Genomic DNA, 16,043 nt, shown 5'->3' with positions numbered 1-16,043 from the left:
AATTCTATATATGATTTATACATGTTGGTGAGGGGTTTCTTGACAACAATGTCAAGAAAGGCCATTTCTATGTTGTGGAGTGTTTTCCTTGACAACAGTGAAGCGCAGAGACCTGAAATAAATATGTATACCCTGGATGTATAAAAAGTATGCATTTGCTATCTTAGCAATTTTTATCCTTGAGATCTCTTTACATTTTACTGTTTATCCTATCTTGGAATGAGGTGATTATTTTTACAATGTGTCAGTTAAGAACATTCTCTGGAATACAGATCTGTCTATAAGGATTAAGCTAGCTGCCTGGCACACCTTTCCTTCTTTAAGGAAGATTTCATACCAGACAAAAACAAGTAGATTTTTTTCTTTTTGCCATGTGATGTAATTGGCCTGATACTCAGACCTGTGGGTTGTCATGCTAAAAGCTTTAAACAGCACAAGAAGCCTATTCTTGAGGTACTGTTAAATGATCCCTGAATAGACTGCATTAAGGGCTTCGTTGGGAGGGGTGCTCTGAGTTGCTTTCAGCTGCAGCTTTCTGAGGAGTAATTAAAATCAGCTCTGGGAAAGTGTTCTGCACAAATCTTAAAATAAAAGATACAGTATTTTTGCAATAAACCCCAAACCCAAGAAGACTGCTAATTATCAGTGGAGGACTAGTCAAAACTTTCTAATAAACCAGAGCCTAAGACCTTTGAGTTGATATTTACTTTAAAATATATCAACTATTTATTTTAAGTTGCCTAATTAAAAGAGCTTTTGGGTTTTTACTAGAGAAAATCTGAAGAAAAGTATTTTTTTTATTTAAATCCTGCTTCCTGAACATCTTACCAAGAGATCCTCTTTATTAGCAGCACCAATTCAACTTCTCTCTACTACTTCAGTGTAATTGAAGAGTAGCTCCACTGCAGTAAAACCGAGCAGAGAATTTGACCCATAGTAATATTCAAATAACAAACAAAAGCCAGATCATAAGTATGATTAATGGGGAGTTTGGTTTAAAAATTAGCTGCACAGTCTGGCCCAAAAAGTGTTGTTTCAGTTATGGAATATCAGATACTTTAATTCATTCCATGAGACAGTCTTTTATTCCTCTAGCTATGTCTTCACTACAGAGTTAAGTTATCTACACTAGAGTTAAAACCTTTTGAATCAGCCTAGCATGAGTGACAGCAGCCACACTGTGAAATAACTTTTGAGTTGAACAGAGTGGCTAGGTTACTGTTCAGCAATTGTGTTAGTAGCTGATGAGTTGTGCTAACTTTAGTGGTAGCCGGTGCCCCTTGACAGGCCAGCCAAATCGAGATAAAAACAGCACCAGTTAAGGGGTTTTGTTTGTTGAAAGGACTTGAATTAGGGACAACACTTGACTTATGACTGAGTTAACTTTTCAGTAAAGACAAATCCTCTACATTTGAAGGAATGCTTTCTCCCATACAAGCAGTGTCAGCAATGCAACACTGTGTACTATTTTTTAAACGAGCGCTTGTATTAAAGAAGGGAATAAGTGGCATGTGGCAAAAAAATACAATTTACTTTAGGCATGTAGCAGCTTTGCCATGTGGGTCTATATATATATCTATAAACTTACCTTCACTAATAAAAATGTATGGCAATCTAATTAACATAGCCTGTATTTGAGTTAATAATGACAGTCTTTGTCATCTACAGCTTCAATGACTGCAATTTGGGAGTCCTCTAGAAGACCACTCAGAAGCTTCTGTTAGTGCAGAATGCATCAGCTGGCCTGCTTAGAGTAGCCAACTGCTGGAAGAATGGCATATCTGGACACATTGGACATTGTCCTAGTTCCCACTGGGTACAATTCCCTATCTGGTGGGGACATGGTTATGTAAGAGACTGTGGATGAAATCCTAGCTTGATTGGTGTCAATGGCAAAACTCCCATTGATTTCAATGGGGGTAAGGATTCAACCTTGCACCTCTTCCTATGCACACCTTTGTGGCAGCTGAGATCAGGTCTTGCTGACAATCCCTGAGGCTGAAAGGCAGGGTATCCTCAATGGAGAGTCTTTGGCTGCAGAACTCACTCCCCCTGGTGGTACCTCAGAGAGACCAAGTTATTTTGGTCTGGTGCATGGCTCATCTTTTTAGCCAAACCTTCCCTTGACCTGATCAAAAACTAGAAAGGCACTTTCTTCTTTTGTTTGTTTTTTCTCATTTTTGGGGGTGGGAGTGGGCAGGTGGCTCATAAGGAAAGGGTTAGTTCTGCTATAAATTGTCGCCAGTTATACGTGAATATTTTCCTTCCACATGTGATGTTTCCAGATGCCATTTAGATGGGCATGTAATGTATTACTAAACTAAAAATATAAGATAGTCTCAGTTGCATTAGGTATATACCAGCAATGCTCAGGAGTCTTCTTTAGAGCATGCAAGCCTTTATGCTGACAAGTACTTAAAGATCATTTAAAATTTCTTTGGGACAAGCTTTTTCTCCCATTCTTGGTCTCCACTGTTTCATTGGTTCTATCTATCTATCTATCTATCTATCTATGGGTGTGTGAATATATAAATTAGAGATGTAAAGATAGTGTTTTGGGGCCATCTAGTCGCTCACCCTACACTGGGCCAGCATAGAATTGTTTCTTAGATCAAATCTTGTAGTACTTTGTCCCCAGGGTCGGCTCCAGGGTTTTTGCCATCCCGAGCGGCAGCAAAATAAAAAAAAAAGCCGCGATCGGCGGCAGCTCCACTGTGCCGCTTTCTTCTTCGGCGCCAATTCGGCGGCAGGTCCTTCCCTCCGAGAAGGACTGCGGGACCCGCCGCTGAATTGCCGCCAAAGATCCCGACTTGCCACTCCTTCCCCTGGGCTGCCCCAAGCACCTGCTTGCTGACCTGGTGCCTCGAGCCAGCCCTGTTTGCCCTGCCCAGCTTTACACTCCTGATCCTACAAAAACATAAACATATTCACAATTTTTTTGCATGAACAGTCCCCTAGGATTTCAGTGGAGCTACTCTTATAAGTAAAGTTAAGCACATGAAATAGCTTTTGTAGGATCAGTCTCCAAGAGCCCAGTCCTGGTGTGTGCCAAATGCTCTGAACTCTCATTGATATCAGATCAGGGAGGAGTGGGTCCCAAACAAGTCAAACTCTGAGTTTCTTCAGACCAGTCTCCTTTACTGAAAGCAACTACATTTGCTACTAATTTCTGAGCTTTAAAAACATCAATGTGAAGCACAGGATAACTGCACACAGACAAAAAGGGACTGTAATCAGGTCATGATGGTACAGATACAAATATTTTCAAACCATAAAGAAGATGAATGGAATTTTATTAATGAATTATGCAGCTCCCCAAGAAATCACATCAAACCACCATTCATAATATAACTTTCCTTACACAGAATTATTCTCGGTTTATAAAGACAGGCTTTGTAACCTCCTTAATCTTTAATAGAGACTGCAACAATTACTATAAGCTATTAAAGTATCTACAAATTAGGCTTCCTATGTGATTCTCTCTCTTTTCAATGGACATTTTTGTGGATCATAAATAACAGTAAAATTATCATAAAAGCTAATACTACTGTACTTAAAGAAAATCATTATGTAAAGGTTTATGAATTTTTCAGCCATTAATAGACATAAGTTAATGGGCCATAAGCTTTCCAGAATATGATACCTAATATTTTTTCATCAATGAAACTTTCAGAGATGCAAAAACCTTCAGAGGTCACCAACTTCAAACATGAAAAAGAAAGTTATAGCTTTATAGTAATGAGTATAAAAATGAAACAGACACATGAAAGAAAATATCACAGATGACAATGATCCTTTGAGTAGACCAGTCAAATCAGGGGCTGAAATCTGTCCCTTCAATGACAGAGTCAATAAAGTCAGAATTATAATATGCAAGATCAATCAGATAAGTTTTGAGACAGCTATTCTTTTGTGTATTTTAAAATTCACAGATACATAGATTTTTAAGCAGAAGGGACCATTATGATCATATAGTCTGACTTGGTGGAATTGAGCTATAGAATAATTTAGACAGACATCCAATCCAGGTTTAAAGACTCCAGGTGATGGAGAATTTACCACAGGCCTTGGCAATCTATTCCAATGGTTAATTACCTTCACTGTTAAAAATGCACATCTTTGATAACAGAACAGTAGTTAATAAAAATTGGTCTTCCGTTTCATCACTGAGTCCCTGTGCCTGGGAAGCTTTAAGCATAGAACTGCAGAAGCATCTTTCAGTTTCAGCAGAAGAGTGAGAGTACTAGGATAGCAGCAATCTTTTTGGTGAACACTCACAAGAATAGTTTTTATAAATGGATACGATAATAAATACTTGGTTTTTAACATGAAAAATGTAACTATCTACAGCATATGAAAAAAAAAGTCTCTCCCATCTTTTCCAATCTCAGTAAGACACTTCCTCAATCTTTCCCCTCCAATCGGGAGGTCATAATGTGCTGCCTCCCGCCACCGTACCAACACATCTTGGACACCAAGGGCCAACTCCATGGCTTGTGTAAATAGGTGTAGCTCCACTGATTCAACTCAGCTAGATTATTTACATGAGCTAAGGATCTAGCCCCAAGAGATCATGAGATCTGATCTCTCAGGAGATCATGAGATAGCAGAATACATTGCTTATTCTACTTCAGTGTGGTTGAAAGGGCAAACATCTCTTCAAATGCAGATTTCCCGGTCTATCACCATGCTATTGCCACACCTCCACAATCACTAAATTTTTTTAAAGTAAGCTCCTACTACGAGAGCTCCCTTCCATATGTGATTCTGTTTTCTTTTTGGTGTCACTGAGAGTGTGAGGTTAAAAGGCTTCCATGACCTTGCTTATAACCAGATCCAAGATAAATCATAATTGATATGGAGGACACCAAACAAACAGTGATTTAAGAACAAGAGAATCGTGATTCACTTTGGAGGAACCCAAAACTATTATAATTTTTTGACAGACAAAATGTTGAAGAAATTATGTGTTTTGAAACAAAGCCCTAGGAAATTAGGAGTAGCCTGCCACTTAATGGTCTGAAAATGTACTAAAAACAAGTGGTCATGATCATCATCATGACCTAGTTATTTTGATCCTGAAATTATACTGCTACTCAGCTTCCAAAACACTTCACTTGATGTGTATGGTAATGCAGACAGCTAGAAATCCTTACCTGGCAATACCCTAGAGTTCTTCGTGGAGTGCTGATCCTGTTTTGACTTGTACCCTTTCGCTGTCACTTCAGACCTGCAGAACACAGGAAAAAAGCATAGCTATCACAACACTTCTACTGATAATGATACTCAGAAATTAGAGCTGGAGAGCCACCATTACAAGATACAGGACTGTCTGTTATAATAAACTTACTACTGCTTTATCCAGTTTCTAAATTTTCTATAGCATATCCACTAGCAGCATTTGAAACAGCCACCCACATATCTCTATCTTAAGTATGTTCACATATAGAGCGATCAAAAAACCCATCAATCAAACTCACATTTCTGAACCACTTTTCAAGGAGACACTCCAAGACTTGGGAAAAATAAGAACATTAAAAGAAAGCAAAAGCCCTAGATTTAATACGATTAGTCTCACATACTCTACCTGTCCTGAGTATCAAGGCAGTACTGGCTAGAGGAAATCAGAAGCAATGGTGTGCTTTACAGGTCCAATCCTGCTCCCACTGAAATAATTACCAAAGCTTCCATAATGAAGGCTCAAATCCCCATAGGCTCATGTGCACACTGATTTTCAGAATGCTTTTACCACTTTACAGCTATCTCATAGCAGAGCTCATACCTGATACACTTGATCCTTTCAGTTTGTATTTGTTGGTACATTAAGTTTTACTTCATGCACTTTGCAAGGTTACCTTTAAAAATGGTTGATGATTCCAATATACTATTAACCAAAGTAACTCAATTCCCACAAAGTGCCCACATTGCACAGGTGTAAATGACTGCATAAGGTTGAAGGCAGTGGAGAATCAGACCCATAGAGCCAGACCTTCAGATTGCGCAAACAGTTATAGCTCCATTGATTTACACCAACCGAGGATCTGGCCCATGTGTGCAAATGTATGTGATTCTTTATACCCTGATTCAGTAAAGTACTTAAGCACATGCTTAATTTTAAGCATATTGACCCTTATTGAGGAAAGCATCCCTATTCAGGAAAGCACATAAGCAGATGCTTAATGTTAAGGAGGTGCGTAAGTCCTATATTGAAGTCAATACGATTATTCATGTACTTAAGCATGTACTTTCTTACTTTATTGAATCAGAGCCTTAACTGGCAGTCTGCACATGGACACGCTACACGTTGAAAAGGAAACAAAATGGGGTAACATGACGAAAGACTTAGAACTAGCAACTAATTCAGACCCTGATTCAGCAAAACACTTAAGCATATTTAAGTCACACTTAAGTCAATAGGAGTTTGTGTTGCTGAATAGGGCTAAACTTAAAGACATGCTTAAAAGTTAAAGATGTGATTAAGTGCTTTGCTGAATCAGGGCCTTAGCTACTAAATTTCCTACCAATTAAAAAACTTGGAGAGCAGTAGCTAGAAGATTTGTAGCAAAGCACTGCAATAGCCAGGAAGACAAAAGTTTCATTAACTAACCTAAAAAACATAGCTCACCTCCAGACTAAATTATGTAACCAGAAGTAGCACTTTTACATACAAGATTAATGTCAACTTCCAAACAAAGCTCAGAATCCACACCAGCTCCAGAATCATCTAAAAACAAGCTGCCACCAAAAGCAAGCAACTCCAGAAAGACCCAAGATCTCTGCTTTGGAAACCTACTAATAGTTTATTTGTGTTAAATGTCAGAATATTTTAAGATAACTGTAAATAAGGGGTTAGGCTAAGAATACAAAAATATTCCATTTCTCTTCTATTAATCTGGACAATATGTCTTTCTGATTTGGGGGAATTCTTCAAATAATATGTATTTTGGCAATGCTTATTCTTACCGCCAAAAAGAGATTTAATATTTTTTGTCTGTGTTGCTCTTACATTCTTTACTTATATAGCACCAAAAATGCAAAGTAAAGTACGACAGTTCTTCAAAATATCAACCTAACAGGTCCTGCACTGATCACAAGTGTAAAATATAACCCTGCAGACTACAAAACTATCTACCTTAAAATGCTAAATATGTTATTTACACTCTAGGGAGTACGCTATATTCCTGTTTTTGTGCACAGGGAGCTATATGCATTAAAATCCATCAACATCTATGGTTAACTCTGAAAAACTGTTTTTTAGGTTATAGTTATGTTTATTTAATATTTTCTGTATTTCTTGTTACTATTTTTCCAACACTAGTGACATTCGCATGAAAAGATCTTTGCTTCTACAGAGTTTATGTGCTCCTACTTCCACACCAGAAGTCATTAGGGCCCTAGTTCAGCAATGCACTTAGGAATGTACATAACTTTAAGCATTTGAGTAATACTGTTCCTATTCAGCAAAGTACTTAGGCATGTGCTTACGTCTCATTAAAGTACACTAATCACTTTCCAGTGATATGTCCAAACTAAGTAGAGCTGTAACAATAGGCTCAGCAGGATGCTGGATTTGAAGGATCAAATGTATGTTCCGGCATAGCAAATTCTATTGTTTTATCATCATACAATATCAAGATACATACTGTCAAGAAAGGCTTAGTAACTTTTTTTCTTATTTATGAGTTGTGGGGAAATAGCCTTGGGACTGATCTAGCATACATTATATAAGATGGTGCTGGTGTCCTAAAAAATTTCAACTGCTGCAATGATTTCAGATGGTGAAGTAGCTGTCATGAACAAGATAAATTTGAAATTGTCCTTTATGTTGTAAGGTTAGTCTACTGAAAATGACACTTAAAAAAAAATCCAGACACTGTACCTTTAAGATACTTAGATATTCAAACTTTGCATGTACAATTTTCATGATAAAAAATTAAAGACAAAAGATGAAAACTGCTTTATTTTAAATGGAAAAAGGCCCCAGATATATCCCAAGAGTCAAGTTAAAGATTCAGAAGTCAGGGCTAGGAGGGGAAAGGAAGATAAATAATTTAGCACTAAGAATAACTAAAGCCTGTCAGTCTGCCAACTTTAAGAGAAATAAAAGGGTTTACAAGAATCCTAAGAGTTTTTACAAAACCTCTAGGGCTTTGAAAAAATAAACCCAGAACAAAAAAAAGAGTTCAAAAGTATTGTGTGTAAGTAGATTTTAAAGTCACTGATTAAAATATGAAAACAATGGTATGTATGGATTCCATTAGCTCAAAATTAAGCTGTTCCTTTTGTGTTTTGTTTTCCCTGCTGTAATTGTATACTGCAGCATCAACATGACTATCTCTTTAATAGACGCATCTGCTTGTAAGGGCCCAAAGAGAATGTGCTTATGGAGAGGCCAAAACATACTAGCTTATAATTTCAAGTGACACGGATAAGCCTGTTTGGTATTACCTGTATTGGCATTCAGCAATACACACATGCTCATTCCGTTCAGGCAAGCAATACTTTCATGTTTTAAAGGCAAAGAAAGATCAATTACAGCTGCCTTGGAGTAGAATGAATAATTTTTATGTGCTGCAGTGTCAATTTGCATGGTTTAATACACCACTACTATGGAAATAAAAACTTGAGGATGCCTCCTCTGCTAGCTCTTCTCTTTGGGCAGCTCAGTACGATTTCCTTCCACTTGAGAATCTTTTCTGATTCAGTCTAGTATGGCACTACAAATAAATACAGAGGTCCTTTGAATTGCTTTAAAATATAAGTTAAATAAGAAAACCTACAGCTACATGAAGATTTTTTTTTAATTCTGCCATCCGAAGGTTGTATTTTTTTTCAAACCAAAATGCAACTTTGTACTTTGCTGCTCCGACAATGTTACTTTTAAAGAAGGAATTTCAGAGGAAAGTCAAGTTCATGTTTAAGCCACAAAATTCTTTTGAATTGCATTGATTATAGTGATCATTCTATCACTTTAATGTCATCTCAGCTGGCATGTATTAAAAAGACATGCATGTGACAGCCCATTGATCCTTAATACTGGAGCGGAGGGAAAGAGCCTGTTAGCAATAGAAGCCTATTTCTTTAATTAGAACTGGAGTATCATTCCCTCTTTGTTTGTTAGGAACTTTAGTAGTAATGCATTGCATACAGCACAGTAAAGGTATTAGAACAAGCCACCAAGTTTAGTTAAAAACAACATAATTCAGGCCTGAGAGAACTGTACGATGGAGATGGGAGAGAATGGCAGTACAAATCCATTGTAGCCCTCACTCGCTCACTGTGGTTGAGAAGAGCTTCTCTAAGGGGAATGTTTTTTTTCTCTGTGGACTCTCCCATAAACAAAAGCTTGGGTAGAAGGGATGGGGTCATTTCTGCTTCAGGTCCAGTACTATATCTTTAGTTAGGTGAATACAGAACTTTTGTGGGAAGGGGGCTTTCAGTTAACTTGCACTCAGATTTTTAAATGAGTTCACTTTGGCCACACACACTCCTTTGGTGTTAACTTTCCTACTACGAGCAACTCAGTGATATTGGCTCAAACATTTGCTGAAAGTGAATGGCAGAGTCATGTCTGGCAGGTATTTGCTGACCCTGAATTTTAAATTCAGCTATGCAAAAATTTGTGCTGAGAGTGCTTCTCCCAGTATCTATTCAGAGAGCAGAAGCTAAGTCACATGATTTATCTGGCCAATTATAACTAACGAACACAGTTCAAGCACGTAATTGTTAACAATCAATCTACAGACATTTAATTAATTTTAGAAAAATGTTATGAACGCTTTGCTTTCAAGTAGCAAATACATGTGAGAATCACAATCTGCTCACAGACATTCCACGAACAAACAAAGAAGCTGAGTTTGATGCATTACTCATTGCAAACTTTGTCCCAAATAGGAGGATTCTCTCTTGGTGGGCAGAAACATAAAGCCAAAAGATTAACCCTGAGCCCCTTACAAGGCAGGATCACTTCTTTGGAAAACACCAATAATATAAATAGAATCTTTCTTCAAAGATGAGGAATAGTTGTACAGATAACCAGTCTAATTCTCATCTCAGTTACACAGAGATAAATCAGGTGAAACCCCATGTATGTCAATGGAGTCACATGCTTGTAAAATTGATGACGTAAAATCGATGATATAAAAGTCTTTTGGGGAAATTTCTGAGCGCTCTTCCTTTTAGAAACAGGTCTCATTTGCTTCCACCACTTCTCCTGCAGAAAAGCAACAGTATCCCTAAATTCTGCATAATTGCAGAGTGTAACAGCATGGTCCTATTCTATTATCCTGTTGTCATCAATACACACTCTGAAAATCAAAGGATTTGATACGTGGACTTGAGCAGGTACATAGCTGGGCAGTTATTTTAAGTTCATCTTCTGCTGCTTTCCCTGCATTACCCCAAGATGACAATATGATTCTGAATAGCTTTGTTTTTACTTCTTTTGATATAGACATGGTTTGAATGTTCTGGGGTAAATTTTTATAAGCATTCAGCTTGCACACATACAAATCACAACAACAAATGATAAGATGGATTTTACACATCTCCCACACACTGTTGAGAAAGTGTACTTCTTTGATGTCCAGCTGGAATTAATATTGGAAACTTGTCTATCATCAGTGATTTCCCATTAAAGCCAGGTTGGTTTTGAAGAAACCATTTCTTGCTCCATGGTGATCCAACTAATGCTAAGCCTGCTAAATTTGCTATTCTCCCCCTAGATTAAATATTTCAATTTCAGTGAAGAATCATCTTCAAGTGAAATCATCAACAGGTTTAGGTCCACCATAAATACTTGTCCTCTGGTGCTTTAATATTATGGCAAATTGTCAAAATGTACATTATTTCTGCATGTGCTTTTGCACATATCCTGTTAGGTCAAGATATTTGCTATGTGGTTTAACAGCAATATTTATATTTAATAATAATTTAAAAAAATAAAGAAGTCATAAGAAATCACTAACAGATAGTGTAGTTAAATCACCCTGAAAAATGGAGCTAGCTCTGTGACAGATCAGGAGTGACTTATGAATATGTGTGGAAGGGAAGCAATTGTCTTTGCTGCTGTTACTAGGGAATAAACATAAAGTGTTGTATAGTAGTTACTATGCATACACAATACGTTTTACTTGTTAATGACATATATTCATACTATTCCCATGTATTACACTGAAAATGTATCCCTAAAATCTATTGGCAACTTTTGACCCAGAAACTACTAACTGCTTTTTTTTTTTTTTAGTTTGGAGGCCTCTGTGGGACTGCCTTGTTCAGTTTGAATTTATTTAGGACAAGCCCTCTTGGAGCCTAGTAAGTGGTACAGATCAGGTTCTCAGTTTGTAACCATAGGCAGGTGTTCTTGTGATCGTTTTCAAACACACTCTGGATTCCTAAAGGGCTCAGTATTTGAGCTGTGTTCTTCATCATTTCAACCTGTCCTCTGGGTGTTTTAATTTGGAAACACAATCTTAATTATCACAGCGATGCAGAAAACCCCCTGCTGACTAGACGGGGCCATCTTTGACCTGCTAAGGTGCTTTATCAGGAGAGATGTAAAACAGAATAATTTGGATACTGGCAGATTGTCAATACTTAACAGTTTTCCAAATGCTGTCTCCTGCTGAAAATGTCATGCAGCAAATACTGCAAAAAATTCATAAAGCAGTTATCCACTGTGATATGGGAGCAAATTGAAAGATGATAAAGATTCACTGTTAACTTTTGTTGAAACTGAATGTGAATACAAACAAGCACGCAAACCACACATTTTGATTTATTCAGATCAGACTGCACAGATTGATGCAGGCTATTGAGCTATACCATTACCCTTGTGGAACCTTTTAAAGGATTGCAATGATTTTACTCTCTTAGCCAACTCATAATTTTAATGTTAATTTTTCTTGGGTTTTTCGTTGTAGATTACATTCCTGAAGCTGAAAGTATATGTTGAGAGTCAATGTATTGCCAATTTCTTAGCAGAATGCTTCATTTTTATTTGTGCCTCTTAAAAAAATCCAGATTGAATGATTATTTATAAGCATAGTTTGCTGCCCTCCTAGATTACTTAAATTCTTTGCTACAGTATGTAACCTTTTAGGATGTACTTAAACTGCTGGCTACAAATAAACTCTACCAATATCTCATCATCTATTAATAAAAATAACTTAATTGGGCTGCTATTAGATATTTAATTGCTTTCACACTGTTTGTACAGTACTTGCCTATAAAGCTTTGAATAATATTGCCTTAACTCATCTGAGTAAACTATCAATTCCCTTACGACAACAGACAAAAATCTGCATTCCACTTTTAACTTTCCCTGCGGTGCAAGTTAAACCTTTCAGGGGGCAGGTTTTTATTTTGTTGTGACCTCTCTCTCTGGCACTTTAAGTCCTCACAGATGATGGCTACTGAAACACTTAGGGTAAATTTTCAACATTGTGTTCAGGGAACAAGAGTTGTGCAAATAATTCCCTGCACACTGGTTTGAAAATGTAACCCGTAGACCTGTATAAATGCAGATTTGATTGGCTCTGACTATTCTCCATAGTAGCTAGGTTTCTGCTTTAATTAGACCCAATAGGCCAGATCCTGAGCTATTATAAATCAGCATGACTCCACTGACTCCAATAGGGCTATGCTGATTTACATCAGCTGAAGATCTGGCCAAACTTGTGTACAGATGCTTGCAATGTAGAACCTTGATGGATTCTTCATCACTGACCCTTTTTAAATCAAGATTGGATGTTTTTCTAAAAGCTCAGCTCTAGGAATAATTTTGGGGAAGTTTTATGGCCTGAGTTCTACAGGAGGTCAGACTAGATGATCACAATCGTCCCTTCTGGCCTTAGAATGTGTGTCACTGTATGAACTGCAAATTAATGGATTGATTAATTGATTGTAGGATGGGAGAAGGAATAAGCATAAGTACAAAAAATTCAGATTCAAGGTATTGGTTTTAATCTATAAAGTTAGGGCCACGCAGCACCGAATCAGGGAATTGCAGGTGACTCTCTATGGATGTCATTTAAGTCAGGTGACTTGCAAGTGGCAATTCAGAGCCACCAAGTTTAGGATTAGTTCACGACCTGACTCCTAGTTTGTATGTTTTATAATTTACTTTCAGTATATATGCCCAGAGCTGCAGAAAAATAAACAAAATCTAAAGGTTGAACGTTAGGAAAAAGTTCCTGTCAGGGTGGTTAAACACTGGAATAAATTGCCTAGGGAGGTTGTGGAATCTCCATCTCTGGAGATATTTAAGAGTAGGTTAGATAAATGTCTATCAGGGATGGTCTAGACAGTATTTGGTCCTGCCATGAGAGCAGGGGACTGGACTCAATGACCTCTCGAGGTCCTTTCCAGTCCTAGAGTCTATGAATCTATGAATAAAATAAAGAATTCTAGGAAATAAGGTTTTACAGCTGCAAGCTAATGAAATGACATGATACACTTTAGAAACATGAATATGCTCTGCCCTGCTCACAATGTAGTTTGTACATTTTCAGTTTAAAATTATTCATTTTCCTTAGGAGAGTTTGGATCTCCATTAGGATGGATGGCATTTGAGAAGGAGTGGTTCCTTCAAGATAGAGAGAATGTCAATGAGAAAATTAACGGCCTGAATCATATTTGAACTGTGGATTAACATGGCACTTTGGTTTCCACTATGCAGCTCATTTTAATGAAACTGAATTGCTTTCACTTCAGACTTTGGGCCAGATTCTTACCTCATCTTTGGTGCAATGAAGTCACTTTGGATCACAATTTGACTTCAGTTTGGTGGCACAGGTATAAATGAGAACAGAGTTTGGCTCCTCCTGGCCTGCTAAAGCACACCCCAAATAGACTATTGCATTTGGTTAGATACAGAAATCTAAATTAGTCCCGGCAAGGGATTAATTTAGATTTCTGTATCTAACCAAATGCAACAGTCTATCTGTCAACAGTATCCAACACAGGTCCCACTCCTAGCCTATGTGGAATTCAGTATGTATTGTGGGGTGTCAACTACATTTATGGCAATTCCTGACAGTTTCTATCCGGGTGTAATGCTGCAGCTATGTAAGCCTCTTTTGCACCTCCTAGCTAGACTATAGATACTGGTGGTTACACATGCTTATCAGTATCTGTGCCCAATTCTAAAAGCTCTTGCCATCATATTCAAAATGCCTAAACTTGTCACTACCTGATTGTTGGGCAATATGTAAAGAATCTGTAATATAAAACTTTTTCCACACACACACTGAGCTCTATTGCTGCCCTGGGGAAGAATAAAAATGTGTGAATGACATGGTACATATTATGACACAACCCTCTTGATTCCCATCAGTGGAAGTTGTGGGCTAAGGCAAAGGTTCAAGACTGCAGAAAGCTTTTAGAGCTGCAGAGATACAAGCACTGAAATGTAGCTAAGCTTTAAGATCCTGCATAGATGAAAGGTACTAGCTATCAAAGTTGGGGGCCAAGTGGCCCCAGAGTGGGGAAGGCAGGCCAGAGACCTTAGAGAAGGGGTATACTGTATCTCTTTTAGAAGGCTATTTTGTGGTGGATAATCAGGGTGGAATTTCCACAAGTCCTAAATCTGTTTTCACCAAGTCATTGAGAAACAGCCCATTGACGTCAGTGGGAACAGGGTTAAGCCAACACTGAGCACTTTTCAAAGCCCTGCTTTAAAAAAGAAGGCAGAAGTACAAACAAAGTTAACAAATTAGGAAGAAGGGGCCAGCACAACTGTAACACTGAACAGTGAATCTACTGGCCCTCATCCTCAAACATAATTCTTTGGCATGGAGAGCCAGGACTTCCGACACCGTGCAAACACATTGCTACTGATGCTCAGAGCTGCAGCACTGCCAGCTCCAAATGATATGGGACAGAATCCTCCATTGTGGTGATCCTTAAAAGGTGACCTGCTAGTGTTTGTAAAATTTCTGTCAGATTCCAAAAGCAGAAAGAGATTGTTCAAAAACATAACCAACAGTCTGATTTACATTTTAAACAATTACCACTTCTTGAAGATAGCTGAGAGAGAGATTTTCAGTGGTACTAAGTGGAGCTAGGCATCCATCTCCCATTGGGTGCCTAACTCCCCTTAAAGCTGTTGAAAATCTCCCTCTAGCTAATAAACGTCTTAGTTTTAATGCCACAGAGAATGACACCACAATAGCCAGGAACTTAACTTGAAAACCACTGCTGTCCAAATAATGTTCCTTTACAGATTAACTTTCTTGCACCTAATCTCAGCCCAAAGGTGCATTTCCTGCTGGGAGGTTAGGGAGAACGGTTTTGAAAGTTTCACCAAAATTGGTTACTCTTTTTTGAGTTATAACAGGCCTTTAAACAAAGAATCACCTATAATTATTTAAGCCTCAATCTCTCCTTGAGGTGGGTATTTATTATGTTATTATTTCTAGAGAGGGAAATAGACAGAGAGGTTAAACGACTTATGTTCGCACAGTAAGTCAATAAACAAACCTAGGAATAGAGCCCAGGAGTCTTGGCTTCCAGGTCTACTGCTCTAACTGCTAGTCACAACTGCTGTACAGAACCAAGGCTCTGTAGGGGGAAAAAATTAGATGCCCTAATGCAGTGGTTCTCAAACTTTTGTACTGGTGACCCCTTTCACATAGCAAACCTCTGTGTGTGACCCCCCCCTTATAAATTAAAAACACTTTTTTATATTTAATACCATTATAAATTATGGAGGCAAAGCAGGGTTTGGGGTGGAGGTTGACAGCTTGTGACCCCCCATGTAATAACCTCGTGACCCCTTGAGGAGTTCCAACCCCCAGTTTGAGAACCCCTGTGCAATAATTCCAGAAGCTAGCATAGGATGATACTAATGCCATCTAATAAAGTAGGACCACAGATGTCTGGAACAGGCCATCCAATTTTAGGTGCTCTTTATCTGCAGCTGTGTGAATGTATAATGAATTCTTGCTACTGACTCCCTGTTATAAACCGATGACTATGCAGTCTACAACAGCAGTTCCTACAATTTTCTTTTTGTCAGAATCTGTTTGGAAGCTGTGACAAAA

At 38.0% G+C, this 16,043-nt stretch overlaps 1 protein-coding gene across 1 annotated transcript in view; it reads right to left on the bottom strand.

The window, feature by feature from the left end:
• The window catches only part of MORN1 (MORN repeat containing 1), a 110,844-nt gene that overhangs the window by 11,784 nt on the left and 83,017 nt on the right, over positions 1–16,043 (bottom strand). Inside the window, exon 13 of the mRNA XM_044996327.1 lies at positions 5,157–5,230. Coding sequence (XP_044852262.1) covers positions 5,157–5,230 — 74 coding nt within the window. The remainder of the gene's footprint in view (positions 1–5,156; positions 5,231–16,043) is intronic.

The sequence above is a fragment of the Mauremys mutica genome, chromosome 21, assembly GCF_020497125.1.
Source record: "Mauremys mutica isolate MM-2020 ecotype Southern chromosome 21, ASM2049712v1, whole genome shotgun sequence".
Taxonomy (NCBI): Eukaryota; Metazoa; Chordata; order Testudines; family Geoemydidae; genus Mauremys; species Mauremys mutica.
The sequence above is the reverse complement of the archived record's forward strand: the minus strand, read 5'-3'. Positions and strand labels throughout refer to the sequence as shown.